Source organism: Nicotiana tabacum, chromosome 2 (genome assembly GCF_000715075.1).
Source record: "Nicotiana tabacum cultivar K326 chromosome 2, ASM71507v2, whole genome shotgun sequence".
Lineage (NCBI taxonomy): Eukaryota > Viridiplantae > Streptophyta > Magnoliopsida > Solanales > Solanaceae > Nicotiana > Nicotiana tabacum.
Genome location: NC_134081.1, coordinates 7,104,796 through 7,123,560, shown reverse-complemented (window position 1 = coordinate 7,123,560; position 18,765 = coordinate 7,104,796). Strand labels below are relative to the sequence as shown.

General features: G+C 38.3%; 1 protein-coding gene across 1 annotated transcript in view; it reads left to right on the top strand.

The window, feature by feature from the left end:
* Positions 1-3,252: 3,252 nt before the first annotated feature.
* The window catches only part of LOC142166097 (uncharacterized), a 30,351-nt gene continuing 14,838 nt past the window's right edge, over positions 3,253-18,765 (top strand). The window contains exons 1-5 of the mRNA XM_075224518.1: positions 3,253-3,332; positions 12,369-12,495; positions 12,573-12,851; positions 12,928-13,047; positions 13,129-13,671. Of these exons, the coding sequence (XP_075080619.1) occupies positions 3,253-3,332; positions 12,369-12,495; positions 12,573-12,851; positions 12,928-13,047; positions 13,129-13,671 (1,149 nt within the window). The remainder of the gene's footprint in view (positions 3,333-12,368; positions 12,496-12,572; positions 12,852-12,927; positions 13,048-13,128; positions 13,672-18,765) is intronic.

Here is an 18,765-nt window from a genome sequence, read left to right as displayed (position 1 = left end):
GGTTGCCTAGGTTTCACGAGTCACGAGCAGGCTTAGTAGAGTCCGGGGGATCGGTACGGAGACATATGTACTTATCTTTCATAAGATATGGAGTTTAGGAAAAATGTCACTTCTTTCTTACTCTGTCGTGCAATTTTATTCTATCATTGATGATTGAACCTTTCTATTCTTGTTCTCTCGTAGATGGCGAGTACACGAACTGTATCTACTGCTGGACAGGAGCTGGAGCCCCCTATGGCAGCTACGACTAGGGGCAGAGCTTGAGGCCAAGGTCGTGGAAGAGGCCAAGGCAGAGACAGAGGTAGAGCTCGGCCTAGAGCTCGAGCAGCACCACCAATAGCGGAGACTCAGGTAGATTTTGATGGGGAGGTCCCAGCTCAGGCTGTACCTGTTGGACCAACTCAGGTCCCGAAGGGGTTCATAGCCACTCCAGTGCTTCCAGATACTCTGGTCCGTTTGGTGGGTATTATGGAGAGTATGACCCAAATCGGTACTTTCCCGGTGGCACCAGCCATCTCTCGGGCTGGGGAAGGAGCACAGACTCCCACTACTCACACTCCGGAGCAGGTGGCTCCCCAGTTTCAGACTCCTGCCACACCGCCAGTTAGCGAAGTTCAGCCGGTTGTTGTGCCACAGGCTGGTGATAGGCATGATTTATCTTCTGAGGCTATGTTGAGGTTAGATAAATTCACCAAGCTCTTTCCTGTTCATTTCAATTGTGCATCTTCTGAGGACCCACAGGATTTTCTAGACCGTTTCCATGAGGTGCTGCATAACATGGGTATAGTTAAGACCAATGGGGTCGATTTTGTAGCATTTCAGCTGACTGGTTTCGCCCGAAGATAGTGGAGAGATTATATGTTGACTAGATTAGCTGGGTCACATGCACTTACCTGGGATTAGTTCTCACAATTATTTCTAGAGAAGTTTATCCATGTCACCTGGAGAAAGGAGTATCGCAGGCAGTTTGAGAGACTTTAGCAGGGTGGTATGACTGTCACCCAGTACGAGACTCGATTTGTGGACTTAACTCACCATTCCACTATCTTGCTTCCTACTGAGAAGGAGCGAGTGAGAATATCTATTGATGGACTGGACTTACACTCTCAGGCTTCAGATGGCTTATGAGACAGGGAGTGATATTACCTTCCAGACGGTTGTTGATATTGCCAGACGTATCGAGTTGGTAGTGTTCAGAAGAGGGGGTCGGTGTTAGATAAGAGACCCGTCATTCTGGTAGTTTCAGCGGTGCCTCATCTGGAGGCAGGGGTGCTTTTGTTAGAGTCCATCCTCGCAGGCCATTTCATTCTGCATTTCTGGCGTCCCACAGTGCTTCAGGGAGATGTGGTCCTTTCTGGCCTCATTCTGGACAACCGGCCTATAGTGCACCACCAGCTCCTATCAATGCGCCTCCGATCTAGAGCTATCAGAGTGGTTATTCAGGTCCTCAGGGTCAGTTCTAGGGTCAGCAGTCACAGCATCCGAGGGCATGTTATACTTGTGGTGATCCGAGGCACATTGCTAGATTTTTCCCTAGGTCACAGGGCAGCGTGCAGCAGTAGGCCTCTCGTACCATTATTCCAGCACCAGTTGCTTCACCGCCAGCTCAGCCAAGCTAGAGGCTGGGGTCAGGCAGCCAGAGGAGGAGGTCAGACCATTAGAGGTGGAAGTCAGGCCGTTCTAGGTAAATGCCAGCCAGATAGAGGTTATCCCAGCGACATAGTTTAGAGTGGTGGGCCCCAGTCCCGATGTTATGCTTTCCCAGCTAGGCCTGAGGCCGAGTCATCTGACGACGTTATCAGAGGTATTATTCCTATTTGCCATAGAGATGCTTCAGTTCTATTTATCCAGGATCTACTTACTCCTATGTGTCATCCTATTTTTTTGCATATCTGGTTGTGCCTCGTGATTCCTTGAGTGCTCATGTGTATGTATCCACGCCTGTGGCAGATTCTATTGCTGTAAATCGTGTCTATCGCTCGTGTATGGTTACTATTTAGAGTCTTGAGACTAGTATAGATCTTCTACTCCTTGATATGGTAGATTTTGATGTCATATTGGGTATGGATTGGTTGTCACCTTATCATGCTATATTGGACTGTCATGCCAAGACGATGACCTTAGCCATGTCGGAGTTGCCTAGATTAGAGTGGAGGGGGACTCCTCGCAATTCTACCAGCAGAGTTATATCTTATGTGAAGGCTCGGCGCATGGTCGAGAAGGGATGTCTAGCTTATTTGGCCTGTGTCTGTGATTCTAGTGCGGAGGATCCTTCCATGGATTCAGTGCCAGTTGTTCGTGAATTTTCAGAGGTGTTTCATGCATATCTACTGGGGATGCCACCCGACAGAGATATTGACTTTTGTATTAATTTGGCTTCGTGCACTCAGCCATTTCTATTCCACCATACCCTATGGCGCCACCGGAGTTGAAGGAATTGAAGGAGCGGTTGCAAGACTTGCTTGATAAGGGCTTCATTAGACCTAGTGTCTCGCCCCTTGGGGATCGCCCGTGTTGTTCTTGAAGAAGAAGGATAGGTCGATGAGGATGTGTATAACCTATCGGTAGTTGAACAAAGTCACTATCAAGAACAAGTATCTGTTTCCGATGATTGATGACTTATTTGATCAGCTTTAGAGTGCAAAAGTATTTTCAAAGATTGATTTGAGGTCTAGCTACCATCAGTTGAGGATTAGGGCATCTGATATCCCTAAGACAACGTTTCGGACTCGGTATGGGCATTATGAGTTCCTAGTGATTTCATTTGGGTTGACAAATGCCCTAGCAACATTCATGGATTTGATGAACCGGGTTTTCAAGCCCTACTTGGATTCTTTTGTTATTGTATTCGTTGATGATATCTTGATCAATTAGCGCAACCTAGAGGAACACAAGCAGCATCTTCGGATTGTACTTCAGACTCTGAGAGATAGCCAGTTATATGCCAAGTTTTCAAAGTGTGAGTTCTGAACTGCCTCAATCTTTTTGGGATCCACCTTTATGCCCTCTGTTTATGACTTAGAGTTGGCAGCCATTGTTCATGCACTGAAGATCTGGAGGCACTATCTTTACGGCATGCCATGTAAGGTATTCACTAATCATCGGAGTCTACAGTATTTGTTCAAACAAAAGGATCTCAACTTGAGGCAGAGAAGATGGGTGGAGCTGTTGAAAGACAATGATATCAGCATTTTGTATCATCCCAGGATGGGCCATGTGGTGGCTGGGACCTTGAGTAGAAAGGTTGTGAGTATGGGCAGCCTTGCGTACATTCCAGTTAGTGAGAGGCTACTTGCTACAGATGTTCAAGCTTTGGCCAATCAGTTTGTGAGGTTAGATGTCTCAGAGCCCGATCGTATTTTATCTTGCATAGCTGCTCGGTCTTGCTTGTATGAGCGCATCAGAGAGCGTCAGTATGATGATCCTCATTTGCTTGTCCTTAAGGATAGGGTGAGGCACGGTGGTGCTAAGCAGGATACTGTTGGAGATGATGGAGTTTTGAGGATGCAGGGCCGTATTTGTGTGCCCAGTGTGGATGGGCTTCGAGAGTTGATTTTTGAGGAGGCCCACAGTTTCCGGTATTTTGTTCATACGCCCGTCGCCAAGATGTATCAGGACATGCGGCATCATTATTGGTGGAGGAGGATGAAGAAGGATATAGTTACATATGTAGGTCGGTGTCTAAATTGTTAGCAAGTTAAGTACGAGCATCAGAGACCTGGTGATTTGCTTCAGAAGTTAGAGATTCCTGAGTGGAAGTGGGAGCGTATCACTATAGATTTAGTTGTTGGGCTACCACAGACTCATATATTGGAAGATATGCTTCGCGCTTGTATTATGGACTTAGGGGGTTCTTGGGATCAGTTCCTGCTATTTGTGGAGTTTGCCTATAACAACAGCTACCAGTCGAGCATTCAGATGGCTCCCTGTGAGGCATTATACGGGAGGCGGTGTCGTTCGCCAGTTGGATGGTTCGAGCCGGGAGAGGCTTGGTTGTTGGGTACAAATTTGGTACATGATGCGTTGAATAAGGTCAAGATTATTCAGGATCGACTTTGCACCGCACAGTCTAGGCAGAAGAATTATGCCAACCGTAGAGTTCGTGATATTGCATTCATGGTCGGCGAGAGAGTGTTGCTCTGAGTTTCACCCATAAAGGGTGTGATGAGGTTCGGAAAGAAGGGCAAGTTGAGCCCTAGGTATATCAGACCCTTTGAGATTCTTCAGAGAGTGGGTGAGGTGGCCTACGAGCTTGTATTGTCACCTAGTTTATCAGCAGTCCATCCGGTGTTCCATGTGTCCATGCTCCGGAAGTATCATGGTGATCTGTCCCATGTGTTAGATTTCACCTCATTCCAGTTGGACAAGGATTTGACTTATTGTTGACACCCAATTTTGTCCTTCTATATTCATAGGTATTCTCCCGAGCTAGCTATTTTACTTTAAAAGGTCATAATGATAGTTATAATATTTTTATCTTATTACAAGTATTATAAGTTCATCTTTTACCTTATTATATATTTGCTATATATTTTCTTTATTAAATTAATATTTTTCGGTAATATAAGGCATTGCTATTTATTTTTAACTTGTTCTAGTATATTTACATAAAGGTACATTTAGTTAAATATTTATTTTCGCTTCACAAAAATTTATTTATGTATTTAAATTATCATTAGTTAAATAATTTTTCCTATTAGTATCATTTTATTATTTGTTTAGCACTATCATTATTATTATTATTATTATTGTTGTTGTTGTTGTTATTATTATTATTATTATTATTATTATTATTATTATATTTTAGAGTCCCAGCCCAAATCCCTTTATTTAGTTCTCAAATTAAGTGTCCTAATTACCCTCACCATAACTAGCCTAAAACCCAACTAAACCAAACATCACTAGCCTTTCTTCCATAAAAACACCCGTCAACCCCATTTAACGGCGCCGAAGTCCCACACATCTTGTTTCAATTTCTTTAGCTTTGATTCTTTCTCTTTTCTTTTCTTTCCTTTCTCAATTTTTACTTTATTTCCCTATTTCTTCTCCCCATTTCATAGTTAATTCCCCAAATTTATGGCATAATCTCCTCCAAGATTACAAAATTAGAATCTTTTTTTTTTTCCAGCTTTAGTGTCGTAGCGGATTTAAGAATCTTTTGAGAAGCCGGACAAAATCGAGCCCATGCTTAGGGAATCCTTCACCTATTTTCTCACATGGGTTCATGCGTAGTTTTGGGGGAAGATTGGATTTTTCAAATCAAAATTTCCTTTGATTTCTCTATTTTAAATTCAAACGGTCCTTATGTCTAGTTATAAATACTGTGCCCTTGAACATATTACGGAGGCTTTTTCTTCCTTACATTTTTACACTGCGATTCTTTCACATCTTCACATTATCATTCCTGCTCATTTTTATGCCTTAGTAACTCTGTGGTTCTCTCTTTCGTGGTCCCAAATGGTCTGCTCGTTGATAGCCGGAGTTAGTTTAATTGGATTGATAGTTCATATGCTAAGGCACTCTACTCGTTGTCGATTACTCGCTCGTGATTTGGTATTTCTAGTTTTTCTATTACTTATTATTCTAGTCTCCAGTGGAGTTCCGGTCTATTCTCGTTTTCTTTATAATACTTCTGCCCTTCACAAAAGGTAAGTCTCCTACCTCTTGCATTTTTCATTCTCCCTATGGTATGGAGACAAGTTATAAGTATTCTATTATGGCTTATCATAGGACTTTCCGTATTCCTCACCTTTTAATTCTGAGCGCACGAACATGGTGATATGCATTAGTTTTGCATTCGTGTCTTGTTTGTTGTTTATTTGAAATTTAAAGCATTTTGTTGGAAGCAAAGCGACTGCTCGCCTTCTTTGTGTCATTTTGTATGATTCGAAGTTTTGTTTTGCTCTAGTATGGTCTTTGTTGTACATCATGAATTGGAAAATCTTGGCTTTATGATTGCTACATTGTTCTTATGTGCTTGTAAAGTTTGGATTATTATGACACTTACATGGCTTTACTGTTTATGTTTTTCATTATGAAAACTTGAGTAAATCATCATATTTAAATCTTATTTGAGCATCTAATCTCTATGTATAGGAAATAAGTCAAATTGTATGTACTTGCTTTTAATAAATTGTTCTCTAATAATTTCAGATAGTGTTTCACTACTAAAAATCTGCTAAAAACCGACCAACTATTTCCGACCAACGTTGGTAGGTCAAAAAATGCGACCAAAAACTGTCCAGGTTGGACGCAAACGGGGAAAAAAAATATTTATAATTTTTTTAAACAAAATACCGACCAACGTTGGTTGGTAAATTGGTCAATAGCTGGTCAGACAAGAAAATTTTGGATTACCGACCAATGTTGGTCGGTTAAAGATTTTAATTTTTTTTTAAAAAAAAACAACCAAAGTTGGTCGGTTTTTGGTCAAACGGTCAGCACTTAATGTACCGACCAACTTTGGTCGGTAATTCTAAAATCGGAGAAGTGAAAAACGGGGGAAACCCCTATTTCTCTGAAATTTTTCCCTCTTCTTCCTTCCCTTCTCTCCTTCTCCCAGCCCCTCCCCCTCACCGTCCAGGCCTCCCCTCGCCGTCCAGCCCTCACCCTCGTCATCGCCGCGCCGTCGCCGTCACCTCTGCCACTGCCACTGCCGCCCCTCGATCTCCTTCTCCATCTCCTATAAATTCTAGGTTTGAATTACAACCCATTTATTTATTATTTCCAGGTTTTGTTAATTAGTTATGAATTAGTTTCAATTGATTAGTGTTTCAATTATTTGAACATTGCATTTTATTGAGGATTAGGGTTTAGGTCTTGTTTTAATTAGTTTTGTTAATTAGTTTTATTAACTAATTAGTTTTGTTAATTAGTCAATTATTTATGAATTAATTTAGTTTAGGGTATGGGTTGAATTTCTTTAGTTTAGTTAGTTTATGTTTAAACTCGTAGGATATGAATTGAAATTTTAGTTTTTAGGATTTGTTCTTGTGAATTGAACTTTTAGGATATGAATTGAACTTTTAAGATATGAATTGGACCTTTTGGATATGAATTAAACTTTTAGGATATAAATTGGTGTAATTAGGAAAAAATAATTATCTTTGAATTAACTAAAAAATATATAATTAATTTATAATTGTAGAATAAATTAATTTGTTCTTGTGAATCGAACTTTTAGGGTATGGGTTGAATTTCTTTAGTTTAGTTAGTTTATGTTTAAACTCGTAGGATATGAATTGAAATTTTAGTTTTTAGGATTTGTTCTTGTGAATTGAACTTTTAGGATATGATTTGAACTTTTAAGATATGAATTGGACCTTTTGGATATGAATTGAACTTTTAGGATATAAATTGATGTAATTAGGAAAAAATAATTATCTTGAATTAACTAAAAAAGATATAATTAATTTATAATTGTAGAATAAATTAATTTGTTCTTGTGAATCGAACTTTTAGGGTATGGGTTGAATTTCTTTAGTTTAGTTAGTTTATGTTTAAACTCGTAGGATATGAATTGAAATTTTAGTTTTTAGGATTTGTTCTTGTGAATTGAACTTTTAGGATATGAATTGAACTTTTAAGATATGAATTGGACCTTTTGGATATGAATTGAACTTTTAGGATATAAATTAGTGTAATTAGGAAAAAATAATTATCTTGAATTAACTAAAAAAGATATAATTAATTTATAATTGTAGAATAAATTAATTTGTTCTTGTGAATCTAACTTTTAGGGTATGGGTTGAATTTCTTTAGTTTAGTTAGTTTATGTTTGAACTCGTAGGATATGAATTGAAATTTTAGTTTTTAGGATTTGTTCTTGTGAATTGAACTTTTAGGATATGATTTGAACTTTTAAGATATGAATTGGACCTTTTGGATATGAATTGAACTTTTAGGATATAAATTGGTGTAATTAGGAAAAAATAATTATCTTGAATTAACTAAAAAAGATATAATTAATTTATAATTGTAGAATAAATTAATTTGTTCTTGTTTTATTTGTATAGATGGAACATCGCACTTGGATGTACAATAGAAATTATCCTAATCGGCGGGGATTGCGGGAGGATTTTGTAGAAGGGGTTGATGACTTTATTACACATGCAATGTCACTTCCACCATACCAAAGTGAAGGAGTAATTAGCTGCCCTTGTGTCAGGTGCGATTGTATGAAGTTAAAAAAATCGGAGGAAGTTAAGCTTCATCTTTATAGGAAGGGGTTTATAGAGAATTACTTTGTGTGGACTAATTATGGAGAGATCGATGGTAGCCGTGGGTATTTCATAACATGGTTGTTGGTGAAAGTAATAGGTCGGTGGAGAATACAAATCTTGATTCTAGAATTCAGGATATGGTTGCGGATGCTTTTGGGGGTGAGCCCAATAAAAATGTTGAACAAACTCCTAATGATGACGCAAAATATTTTTATGAACAGTTAGAGGAAGCTAGTCGTCCACTACGTGAAGGAAGTCCGCACTCTGAGCTGTCTGTTGCAATTAGATTACTAAGTATCAAATCTAATTGGAATATTTCTCAAACAGCCATGGACTGTTTCATTGACCTTATGAGTGAACTAGTTGACCTTAATATCAACTTACCTGGTGATTTCTATAAGGCGAAGAGATTGGTTTTTAAGTTAAGACTTTCGTCAATGAGAATTGATTGTTGTGAAGATGGTTGCATGTTATATTATAAAGATGATGCAACTTTAGACAGTTGTAAATTTTGCGAAAAGCCTCGTTTCAAGAGGCTTTCCAACGGGAATATAGTCGTTGTCAAGGCAATGCATTATTTACCTCTTATACCTAGGTTAAAGAGGTTATATGCGTCGATGAGTTCTGCTCCTCATATGAGATGGCATTTTGAAAATAGAAGACCACCTGGTGTTATGTGTCATCCTTCAGATGGAGAAGCTTGGAAGCACTTTGATAGGACATATCCAGATTTTGCTAGTGAACCAAGGAACATTCGGTTAGGTCTGTGTGCCGATGGCTTCATGCCTTTTTCTATATTTGCGACACCATATTCATGTTGGCCTGTCTTTTTTACACCTTATAATCTACCACCTGAGTTATGTATGACTAGTCCATATATATTCTTAAACTGTAGTATCCCCGGTCCACGTAATCCGAAAAGTTTGATTGATGTATATTTGCAACCTTTGATTGATGAGCTAAAATAATTGTGGTATGATGGTGTTGAAACATATGACATATCAACCAAGCAGAATTTTAATATGCGTGCTAATTTAATGTGGACTATTAATGATTTTCTTGCGTATGGAATGTTGTCTGGGTGGATGACTGCTGGGAAGCTAGCTTGTCCTTACTGCATGAAAAATAGTAAAGCGTTCACTTTGAAACATGGCCGAAAGCAATCATGGTTTGATTGTCACCGTCAATTCTTGCCTGATGATCATGAGTTTAGAAGGATGAAAAATGCATTCAAAAAGAATAAAGTGGAATATGATTCTCCACCTCCGATACTTTCAGGTGAGGAAATTTGGGAGAGGGTCCAGAACTTCAGTAAAGTTACTGAGGCTCCACCTTATAGATTCCCCGGATATGGTGTTAATCATAATTGCACGAAACAGAGTATATTTTGGGAGTTGCCTTATTGGAAGGATAATCTTCTCCGACACAACTTTGATGTCATGCATATTGAGAAGAATTATTTTGATAATTTTTTCAACACAGTGATGGATGTTAAAGGTAAGACAAAAGATAACCCGAAGGTTAGAATGGACTTACAAGAATATTGCAGGCGGCCTGAATTATACTTGCAGACAGCAAACAATGGTAAGGTGTTCAAGCCCAAAGCAAGTTACACATTCACTTTGGAGGAAAGACGACAAATTTATGATTGGGTTACGAAATTAAAGATGCCTGAGGGTTATGCGTCGACTCTTGGAAAAAAAGTAGATATGGAGGTAGGGAAGTTGAGCCATTTGAAAAGTCATGACTGCCATGTTTTCATGGAGACCTTAGTGCCTATTGCATTTTGTGGTTTGCCTGAAAGAATCTGGAAACCCATCACAGAGATTAGTTTGTTTTTCAAAGACTTGTGTTCTACCATATTAAGGGAAGAAAACCTACTTCGGATGGACCAGAACATCCCTGTAATTTCTAGTAAGATGGAAAAAATATTCCCATGTAGTTTCTTTGATGTGATGGAACACCTTCCAATACACCTTGTACACGAGGCACGACTTGGAGGGCCTGTTCAATGCAGATGGATATATCCCTTTGAGAGGTAATATTTTAAGTTTGATGTACTATTCTATTTTATTTGAATGTTATTGGCTAACATGAGATTATGTAGGACAATTGACAAATGCAAATAATTTGTTAAGCAGAGGAATAAAATTGAAGGATCTATATGTGAAGCCTATCTTGCAAAGGAAACTGTACATTTTTGTTCTTATTATTTTGAGAGTAACGTGCCATGTTCTAGGAATAGGCCCAATAGGCACACGGTCGAATGTGTGAATGATCCATTATATCCACCAATGTCCATATTCAATCAACCAGGCCGATGTTCTAAGGATATTAGAAAGAGAAGTTTGAGTGATATGGAGTATAAGTCAGCTACACTTCATGTGTTGCTAAATTGTCCCGAAGTTGTACCATTTCTCAAGTAAGTATTGATTTATTAGTTATCAAAATGTAAAATTTACTGTGACTACATATTGATGCAACTACTAAAAATATTTGATATGTCACAGTCACTTCGTGGGTCAATTTGGCTATGATGCTGTATATACGAGATTTGATACGTGGTTCAAACAGTTTGTAAGTGTGTGTGTATATATATATATACATATGTAGTGAATGTATAAAAATTGATTCATAAGTTGTGCTAACTTATGACTTTTTTTAACTCTATGTAGGTAAATAATCCAAATAATGGTGTAAATCAATTTTTGAAAGATATATCTTGGGGACCTGGGCTTCAGGTCACAACAATGTCTAAGTACGTAGTGAATGGTTATAAGTTTCATACAGAGGATTGCTCTAAAAATAAAAATAGCAACAACAGCGGGGTGTGGGTTCTAGGTGGTGATGGCAACCAAGTTGGAGATATTGATTATTATGGTGTGGTCAAAGAAATATTACAACTAGAATATACAGGTTGGCCATATAAGAAATTGATACTCTTTAGATACAAGTGGTTTGACCCAAATCCAACAAGAGGTACAAGAGTACACAACCAATACAACATAATTGAGGTTAATCATACGAGGGAGTATGATCGCTATGATCCTTTCATAATTGCACATAACGTTAGGCAAGTGTATTATGCTCCTTATCCATTGCGGCGGAATAAGTCCGATTGGTGGGTTGTAATAAAAACTAAGCCTGTAGGTAGGGTGGAAGTTGAGAATGTGTTAGATGTTGCATATCAAAACGATATCTCCAATATTCACCAAATAGTGGACGATCAGTTAGAAAATGATTTGGAACATCCTGGACGCATATTGGAAGAAGTTGATATAAATGAAGTAACAATTATAGAAAATGAGGACGAGGAATCAACTAATGAAGCTCAAACAAGTGAGGACGAAGAATTCTCGGACGAGGAACAATACGTCGATGAGGATTAAAAAGTTAGTTTTTTAAAGCACTCTCATTTTATAGGTAGTTTCTTATATGTTTTAATCTAAATGTGTATTATATTATGCAGATGGCAGGCAAGGGTCAAGGTAACAATGACCCTACTAGTTCTCGGGGTCGAGAAAAGGGTAGGAAGGGAAAGAGGAGGGTAGAAAATAATACTCCCTCTTGTCCACCTTTTTCAGAGATGCCTATGTCTTATCCTCTACCACACGGCTATACTGAGCTGCCACAGCATCACGAGCCGTACACCTTCATTCAGACACCCAGTCTTCCATCACAGGGCCACATGATTATACGTCCGACATACAGTCCAGCTGCCTCACAGCCATCTGCATCACATCCACATGGATCACATCCCTACATATCACAGCCATATGGATCGCATTCACCCATGTCACAGCCACTCGGGTCACAGCCACTCGGGTCACAGCCATCGGTATCATATCCACTTGGGTCGCATCCAGCTATGTCGCAGTCACAGAGATCGCAACCATCTTCATCATCGACTCCATCTATTGCAGGCCTTCACCTGGGAGGCATTAGCTCTGACCCGCCTACACCGTCTTCACATGCCTCTGATACACATGCTTCGGATGGTGATGACGAGGTAGTGCATTATAATCGATATGGCAGGATCATCATAGTCCCTGAGGGTGATGGGTAAGTGTTATTCATTATTTTTGCATCTATTGATTTGTAACATTTTTACTAAGATATTAATGTGTTTTTATTGTTAAATTGCAGGATCAAGCCGGGTAATAAGACTACGAGGATAATCACCAATGCCATCAGAAAGCTTTATGATGGCCGTTATGCGACTTGGACTGATTGCCCATTCTCACTGAAGGAGCAAATTTTCAATCAATTTAAGGTATAAATGTTCTTTTAAACAGTTTAATAATTTATATTTATGATGTTTCCATCTAATATTTAATTTTTGAAATACAGAGCAAGTGTGTATGGGAAGACCGCTATAGCGCGGAAGTGGCTACAAATTTTCATCATAAAGCTCGCAAGAGATTGGCGGATGCTTTCTCGGATGCTAGAAAGAAGAACAAGAGGCCTGGCTGGTTACTTGAGAATTTGTGGAATGATTTGCAAAGGCAATGGCTTACCGCAGAGTTCTTAGAGAGGAGCGAAAAAGGAAAGAAAGCTCGCGCATCCGAGAAGGGAGGCTCCTTGCACACTGGAGGTGCGATCAGCCTAGGGACAATAAAAAGAAGATTGGTACGTAATTGCTTAAATTATTTTACTTTTCTAAGTATATCTATTCTGTTTATTAACTAAATTAATTTATTTTCAGGAAAAGAAGTATGGGCGTCCAATGAGTCATGATGAGCTATTCAAGGAGATACATGTTGTGAAGAAGAAGAAAGAGGGGGATCAAGATAGGTGGGTCGAGGACCGGGCCTCGACTGCATATGTAAGCTTTCAATTTTATTTAAGTATTATAATTTACTTTTATAAACAACTTGAAATACTGATTTAATTTAAAATAATATAGGGTCGCTACCAAAGTAACGTGGAGGAATTCATCCGTAGTCATCCAGCTGGTGAATCGGGTGAGCCAACCCAACCTTCGGACGAGGATGCTGAAAGAATATGGTTGGAGTCTGTTGGCGGTCCAAAATGGGGGAAGGTATACGGGCTTCCTACTAAAAACTTCCATCGCTATAAGTGTGGAATGCGAGGACTAGGGACTTCCTCGCATGGCGAGCAACTTAATAGGGAGAGCCTCTCCGCTATGCGGGAGACAGTGACAAAGCTCACATCAGAGCTAGAAGCGGCCAAGGAAAGAGAAAGGCTTAGAGATGCTCAATTCCTTGGCATGCAAGCTCAGATCAGAACTCTCCTATCTAGTGGAGCTTTTTCGTTGCCCCGATCTCGTGAGTCATCTCCAGAGGGTCGACCTCCACATGATCGTTCCTCCCGCCCTGCTCGTGATCATTCCTCCCGTCCTCCCCGTGATCGTTCTTCCTGTCCTCCACAAGACCGTTCTCTATATCGTCTTGTAAATGAAAGTTCATCAAACGGTGATGATGATGTTGTAGAATATACCCCTTGACTTTTATATACTTTGAACTAGACAAATAGAACCAGTTTTAAACTAGTTGTAATTAGTTTTAACTTGGTTTTGGATTTTTATGTTCAATTGAACTTTAATTTGTTAGTTTTAAAGTATTTATTGAATGTTTTGGGTGTTGTTGTTGTTGTTGTTTTTATTGTTGTTGTATTGGTATGCTGGCAGGTGGTTTAGCTGCCAAAACAGGCATTTTATGCCAAAATTAATCCTAGAAAAACCGACCAACGTTGGTCGGTTTTTAATAAAAAAAAATAAATTATTCCAAAATACCGATCAAAGTTGGTCGGTTAATGAACATTGAATTCCCAGAATTCAAGACTACCGTCCAACTTTGGTCGGTATTTTGCTTGCATTATTGAGATTACCGACCATAGTTGGTCGGTAATGTTTAATTTTAATTAGTTTTAAAAAATATATATTTTCAATTACCGACCAAAGTTGGTCGGTTTTTTTTAATTTTAATAATTAATAAAAAAAACATAATTTAGTTAAACCGACCAACTTTGGTCGGTAAAATTAAATTAATAAAATATATTTCCGACCAAAGTTGGTCGGTAAGTAATTAAACTTGTCAGATTGTCGTTTTAATATACCGACCAAAGTTGGTCGGTAATTTCCGACCAACTTTTGTCGGTAAGCCATTCTGACCATCAAAACACCGTCCACACCGTAATGGTCACGTTTTGATCGGTAATTTGCCATAACCAACCAACGTTGGTCGGTATTTTTGGTCGGTTTTTAGCGAATTTCTAGTAGTGTTTGGGCTCGTACGATAACTAAGTTTTTCTAACATATGATACGTGAAGTTTTTATTTTCCTTAAACTCAATTTTGCTTTATTCTGAGAATAAAAAGAATTAGTATTTTTAAAATAAAACTCTTTTTTTTTTTTGAGTTCGACCTTAAAAATTGGAGTCTTTGAAATACCAGATATATGTGATTGTAGTTATATATTTCAAGCCTCTATTTTCCAGAAATTTGCATTGCAGCATAGTTAAGAGTTATCTATATATGTTTCCTGAATCTTCCTCGTTTCGTTGCCAACTTTTCTTTGCCAATAATATGTATAGTTAACTATTTTAGTTAGGGCGGGTGACCTATTTTAATTTGAATAATTTTATAATCTATTCACTACGTACATAGGTATTTTATCTCTCTTATGCCGTAAGTATTATATTAAGCAGCTTATCCATTTTTTAAGAGTTCGAGATTTCTATTTTAGTAATTTCTAATTATTTAATTAATTTGGAGGCCAACATGAGCTCTTACTTACCTTATGTGTTACATGTTTAAGTCCCAATGTGCTCCCTCTTATGTGACACTAATGAGAATAGAAATAGAAACTTAAGGTTTTCTTTATGTCTAGAACCATCCCTTTAGATAGTGTCCAACGCATCATGGACTATAGGAATGGGGCGGGTAGTCCTACTAAGGCACGGTTTAGAATCAACTAGTGCGCTTTAAGTAACAACTTAAAGATAGTAATAGGGTAGCAGGAGATGATAGTCTGATTGCCCGAATAGCTGTTGCTCTTTTGGCTATAACGGGAGTTAGATTAATTAGGCTTAAAGACCTAGATCCCCCTTTAGCGTGATTAATTAGTCTTTCACCATAATATTTATTACAACTCTTACATGTTTTTTATTCTTTTCATGATTAGTTTTAATTCATTAATTGCTTTTAATAGATGTATATACTTGACCACTAAGGATTAATTCATAACTTAGCAACCTATAACCTAGTTTAGCTCAATAATCCTACTTAGTTTACAATTCGGTCGGGAACCATATTTGTGGACCTCGAACAGTGCCTAACACCTTCTATTCGAGATAATTTGAATCCTTACCCGATCTTTGGTGACATTGAGTAATTAAATTCGAGTTATTTGCAAATAGGTGCCCTAACGCACTTTAAAAATTGTTAGGTGGCAACTCTTCTCTTTTAATAACTATTTAAAAGAGTTGTCACACGTCGAAACCCGCTTTCACGAGAAAAAGGGCGCGACACTTATAAGGAGGAGCAGATGGATATTTTAGCCCGGCAGGTCCGACAGTTGAGGTCTAAGAGTTATCCTTCGGTTTGAGTGCAGTGGAGTGGCTAGCCGATCGAGGCAGCCACCTGGAAATCTGAGTTGGACATACGGAGTAGATATCCACACATTTTTTACCAGTCTAGGTACTTTTCTATGTTCGTTCGAGGACGAACGTTTGTTTTAGAGGTGGAGAATATGATGACCCGATAGGTCATTTACAATTTTAACCTTAAAATTTTGTGTTTCAAAATCTCGATTAGCTCCATTTAGTGTTCTTCAATTTGCGTGCGTAGTCTGTGTCTTTTTCTAGAAGGTTTTTATATGAAAAATTGATTAAAATGTGAAATCATGCCTTAAAACTCATTTAAATTGACTTCGGTCAACGTTTTGAGCAAATAGATCCGGATCGGTGTTTTAATAGTCCCGGTGGGTCCGTATCATGATTTGGGACTTGTTCGTATGCCTGGAATTGAATTCGGAAATTCCCATTCTCGAATTATCGCAATTTATTAAAAACTAGAGGCTTAAAAGTTTAAAGAATTAATAAGTTCGATTGAAGTTTGACTTTATTGCCACTGGGTACGGATTTTAGTTCTGGGACTTGGTATAGGTTTATTACTGTATTGATGATTTGTCTGCAAAATTTGGTGCAAAAGGGAGTTGATTTGACGTAATTCGGATGTCCGGTTAAAATATTGAAAGTTCTTAAGCTTCATTGAAAATTTCATTCGTTTTGGTGTTCGATTCATAGTTCTAAGCGTTATTATGGTGTTTTGTTCACGCAAGCGAGTTTGTATGATATTATTGGACTTATGTGTATCTTTCAATTTTCCATTACATTTTATAAGATTTCAACCTTAAATCTAGGAATTCCGTGGTAGAAATTAGAGATTTGGGTAGAATTAGAAATTTTTGTACAATTAGAATTTAGACCTCGAAGTGAGATCGAATTTCGAATTGAACTACATAACCAAACTCGAAGGTGAATGGGTGATCGGGTTTTGGTCCGAACCTTGGGTTTTGACCAAGCGAGCTGGGGGTTGACTTTTATTGACTTTTTCAATAATGATCTAAATCGCACCTTTTGCAATCGTGGCTAGTTTCTAAGGCTTATTTGGAATCGTTTGGTTTATAATATGCTAGATGTGGTTGGTTCGGAGGCTTGTTCGAAAGGCAAGGCCGTAGTTGAACTTGGAATTGGTTGCGGAGCGAGATAAGTGTCATGGTTAACCTTAATTTGAGTAATTAAAACTTGTTTGCCTATTTTGCTACATGTTTAATGTGTGGGTACAACATGTATGTGAGGTGATGAGTACTTATGCGTTATTGTTGGGTTAAAGCATGCAGGTAGAACTTGTTTCCTTGTGATTTATTGCCTCTTTAATTAAGACATCAATGCTTCGATTAAATTATTACTTATTTGATGTTGTGCCATTTCATTACCTTAATTACTGATTAATACATGGTGAGAAAGAGAGTTAAAGCACGAAGGATGATGTCGTGCCAATCTATATCAGTTATTCACTGTTACATGGTGAGGACGAGAGTAAAATCACAAAGGGTGATGTCATGACACGCTATTTCTCTTATGACATCAGTTTATAGTAAGGATGAGAGTAAAGCACGAAGTGTCACGACCCAAAATCCATTAAAAGTCGTGATGGCGTCGGACACCACTGTCAGGCAAGCCAAAAATAAATACTTAACTTAGTTCTCATTTTAATATTTTTGAAAATCACATTTCCTTCAATTTAATAATAAAGAAGAACTTTATGGAGTAATAATAATATTTTTAACAATTTCAATACAGGACAACCCAAATCACCCCAAAACCCAGTGTCACAAGTGCATGAGTCTCAACTAGGAATGTAAAATAAAATACAACATCTGTCTGGAATACAAATTCGGACAAGAGAAGTATAAATATTCTGAAGGAGACTCTGTTGGCTGTAGACTCGTAACGTGAAATGCAGCTCACCTAATTCCCCACAATGACCACTCCTCTGCGCTCACAAGGCCACTAGACATATATGCACATGCACAAAAATGTGCAGCAAGTATAGTATAAGTATGTAAATCAATGCGTACCCAGTAAGTATCCCGCTTAATCTCGAAGAAGTAGTGACGAGGGGTCGACTTAGACACTTACTATGGGCTATAAATAAAATATCAATGATATAATTAGGCATGGATTACATAGAATGCTTGTAAGCTCAATTATCATGAAATAAGTAAACAATTCTTTTGTTCATAAGAAATTTCCAATTTTATTTTCGTCATTTAATAATTTTGTATCTCGGGCCAATGAAAGCAATATCAATTATTATCAATTCCAAAAATATATCATGCGCAAATCATTCCGAGGTCGTACGGCCCGATCCAACATAAATATTTAAATTATGCACAGCTGAGGGTCGAACGGAGTGAATCATAGATGCATCTATTTAACATGTCGAGGCGTTCGGCCCACTCTACAAAAGAGAAAATACACATTAAACAACCAATTCAAGATTTATTAAGGGGCAAATATTCCAAAATTTCAAATTCTCATTTAACGGTCAAGTAAATAAAGTTTAACCTTTTAAAGTCCCTTTACCAAGTTTCGATTTGATTTAAACAATTTAGATTAACAAGTGAGATGCAAGTATCGCAAGTACGACATAATATGGATCCTAGACTACCTAGACATAAGCATATTAGTAGCTACGCACGGACTCTCGTCACCTCGTGCGTACGTAGCCTCCACAAATAGGAACACATAATGATTTGATTCAGCTATGGGGCTAATTCCTTCTTACAAGGTTAGAAAGGAGACTTACTTCACTCCGATGTTCCAAAACCGGCTCCAACGCCGCCCTAACACCTCAAACCGGTGATCGCCGATCCAAAACTTGACATAGATGATTAAAATCCCTCCTTGAAGCTCTCCAAACTCGCCCCAACCACGTGAAAAATGGGGAAAATGAGCCAAGTCCTGTTCTTAAATCAATCTGCCCAGCCCGACCGTTGCACCTGCGGTCAAATAGC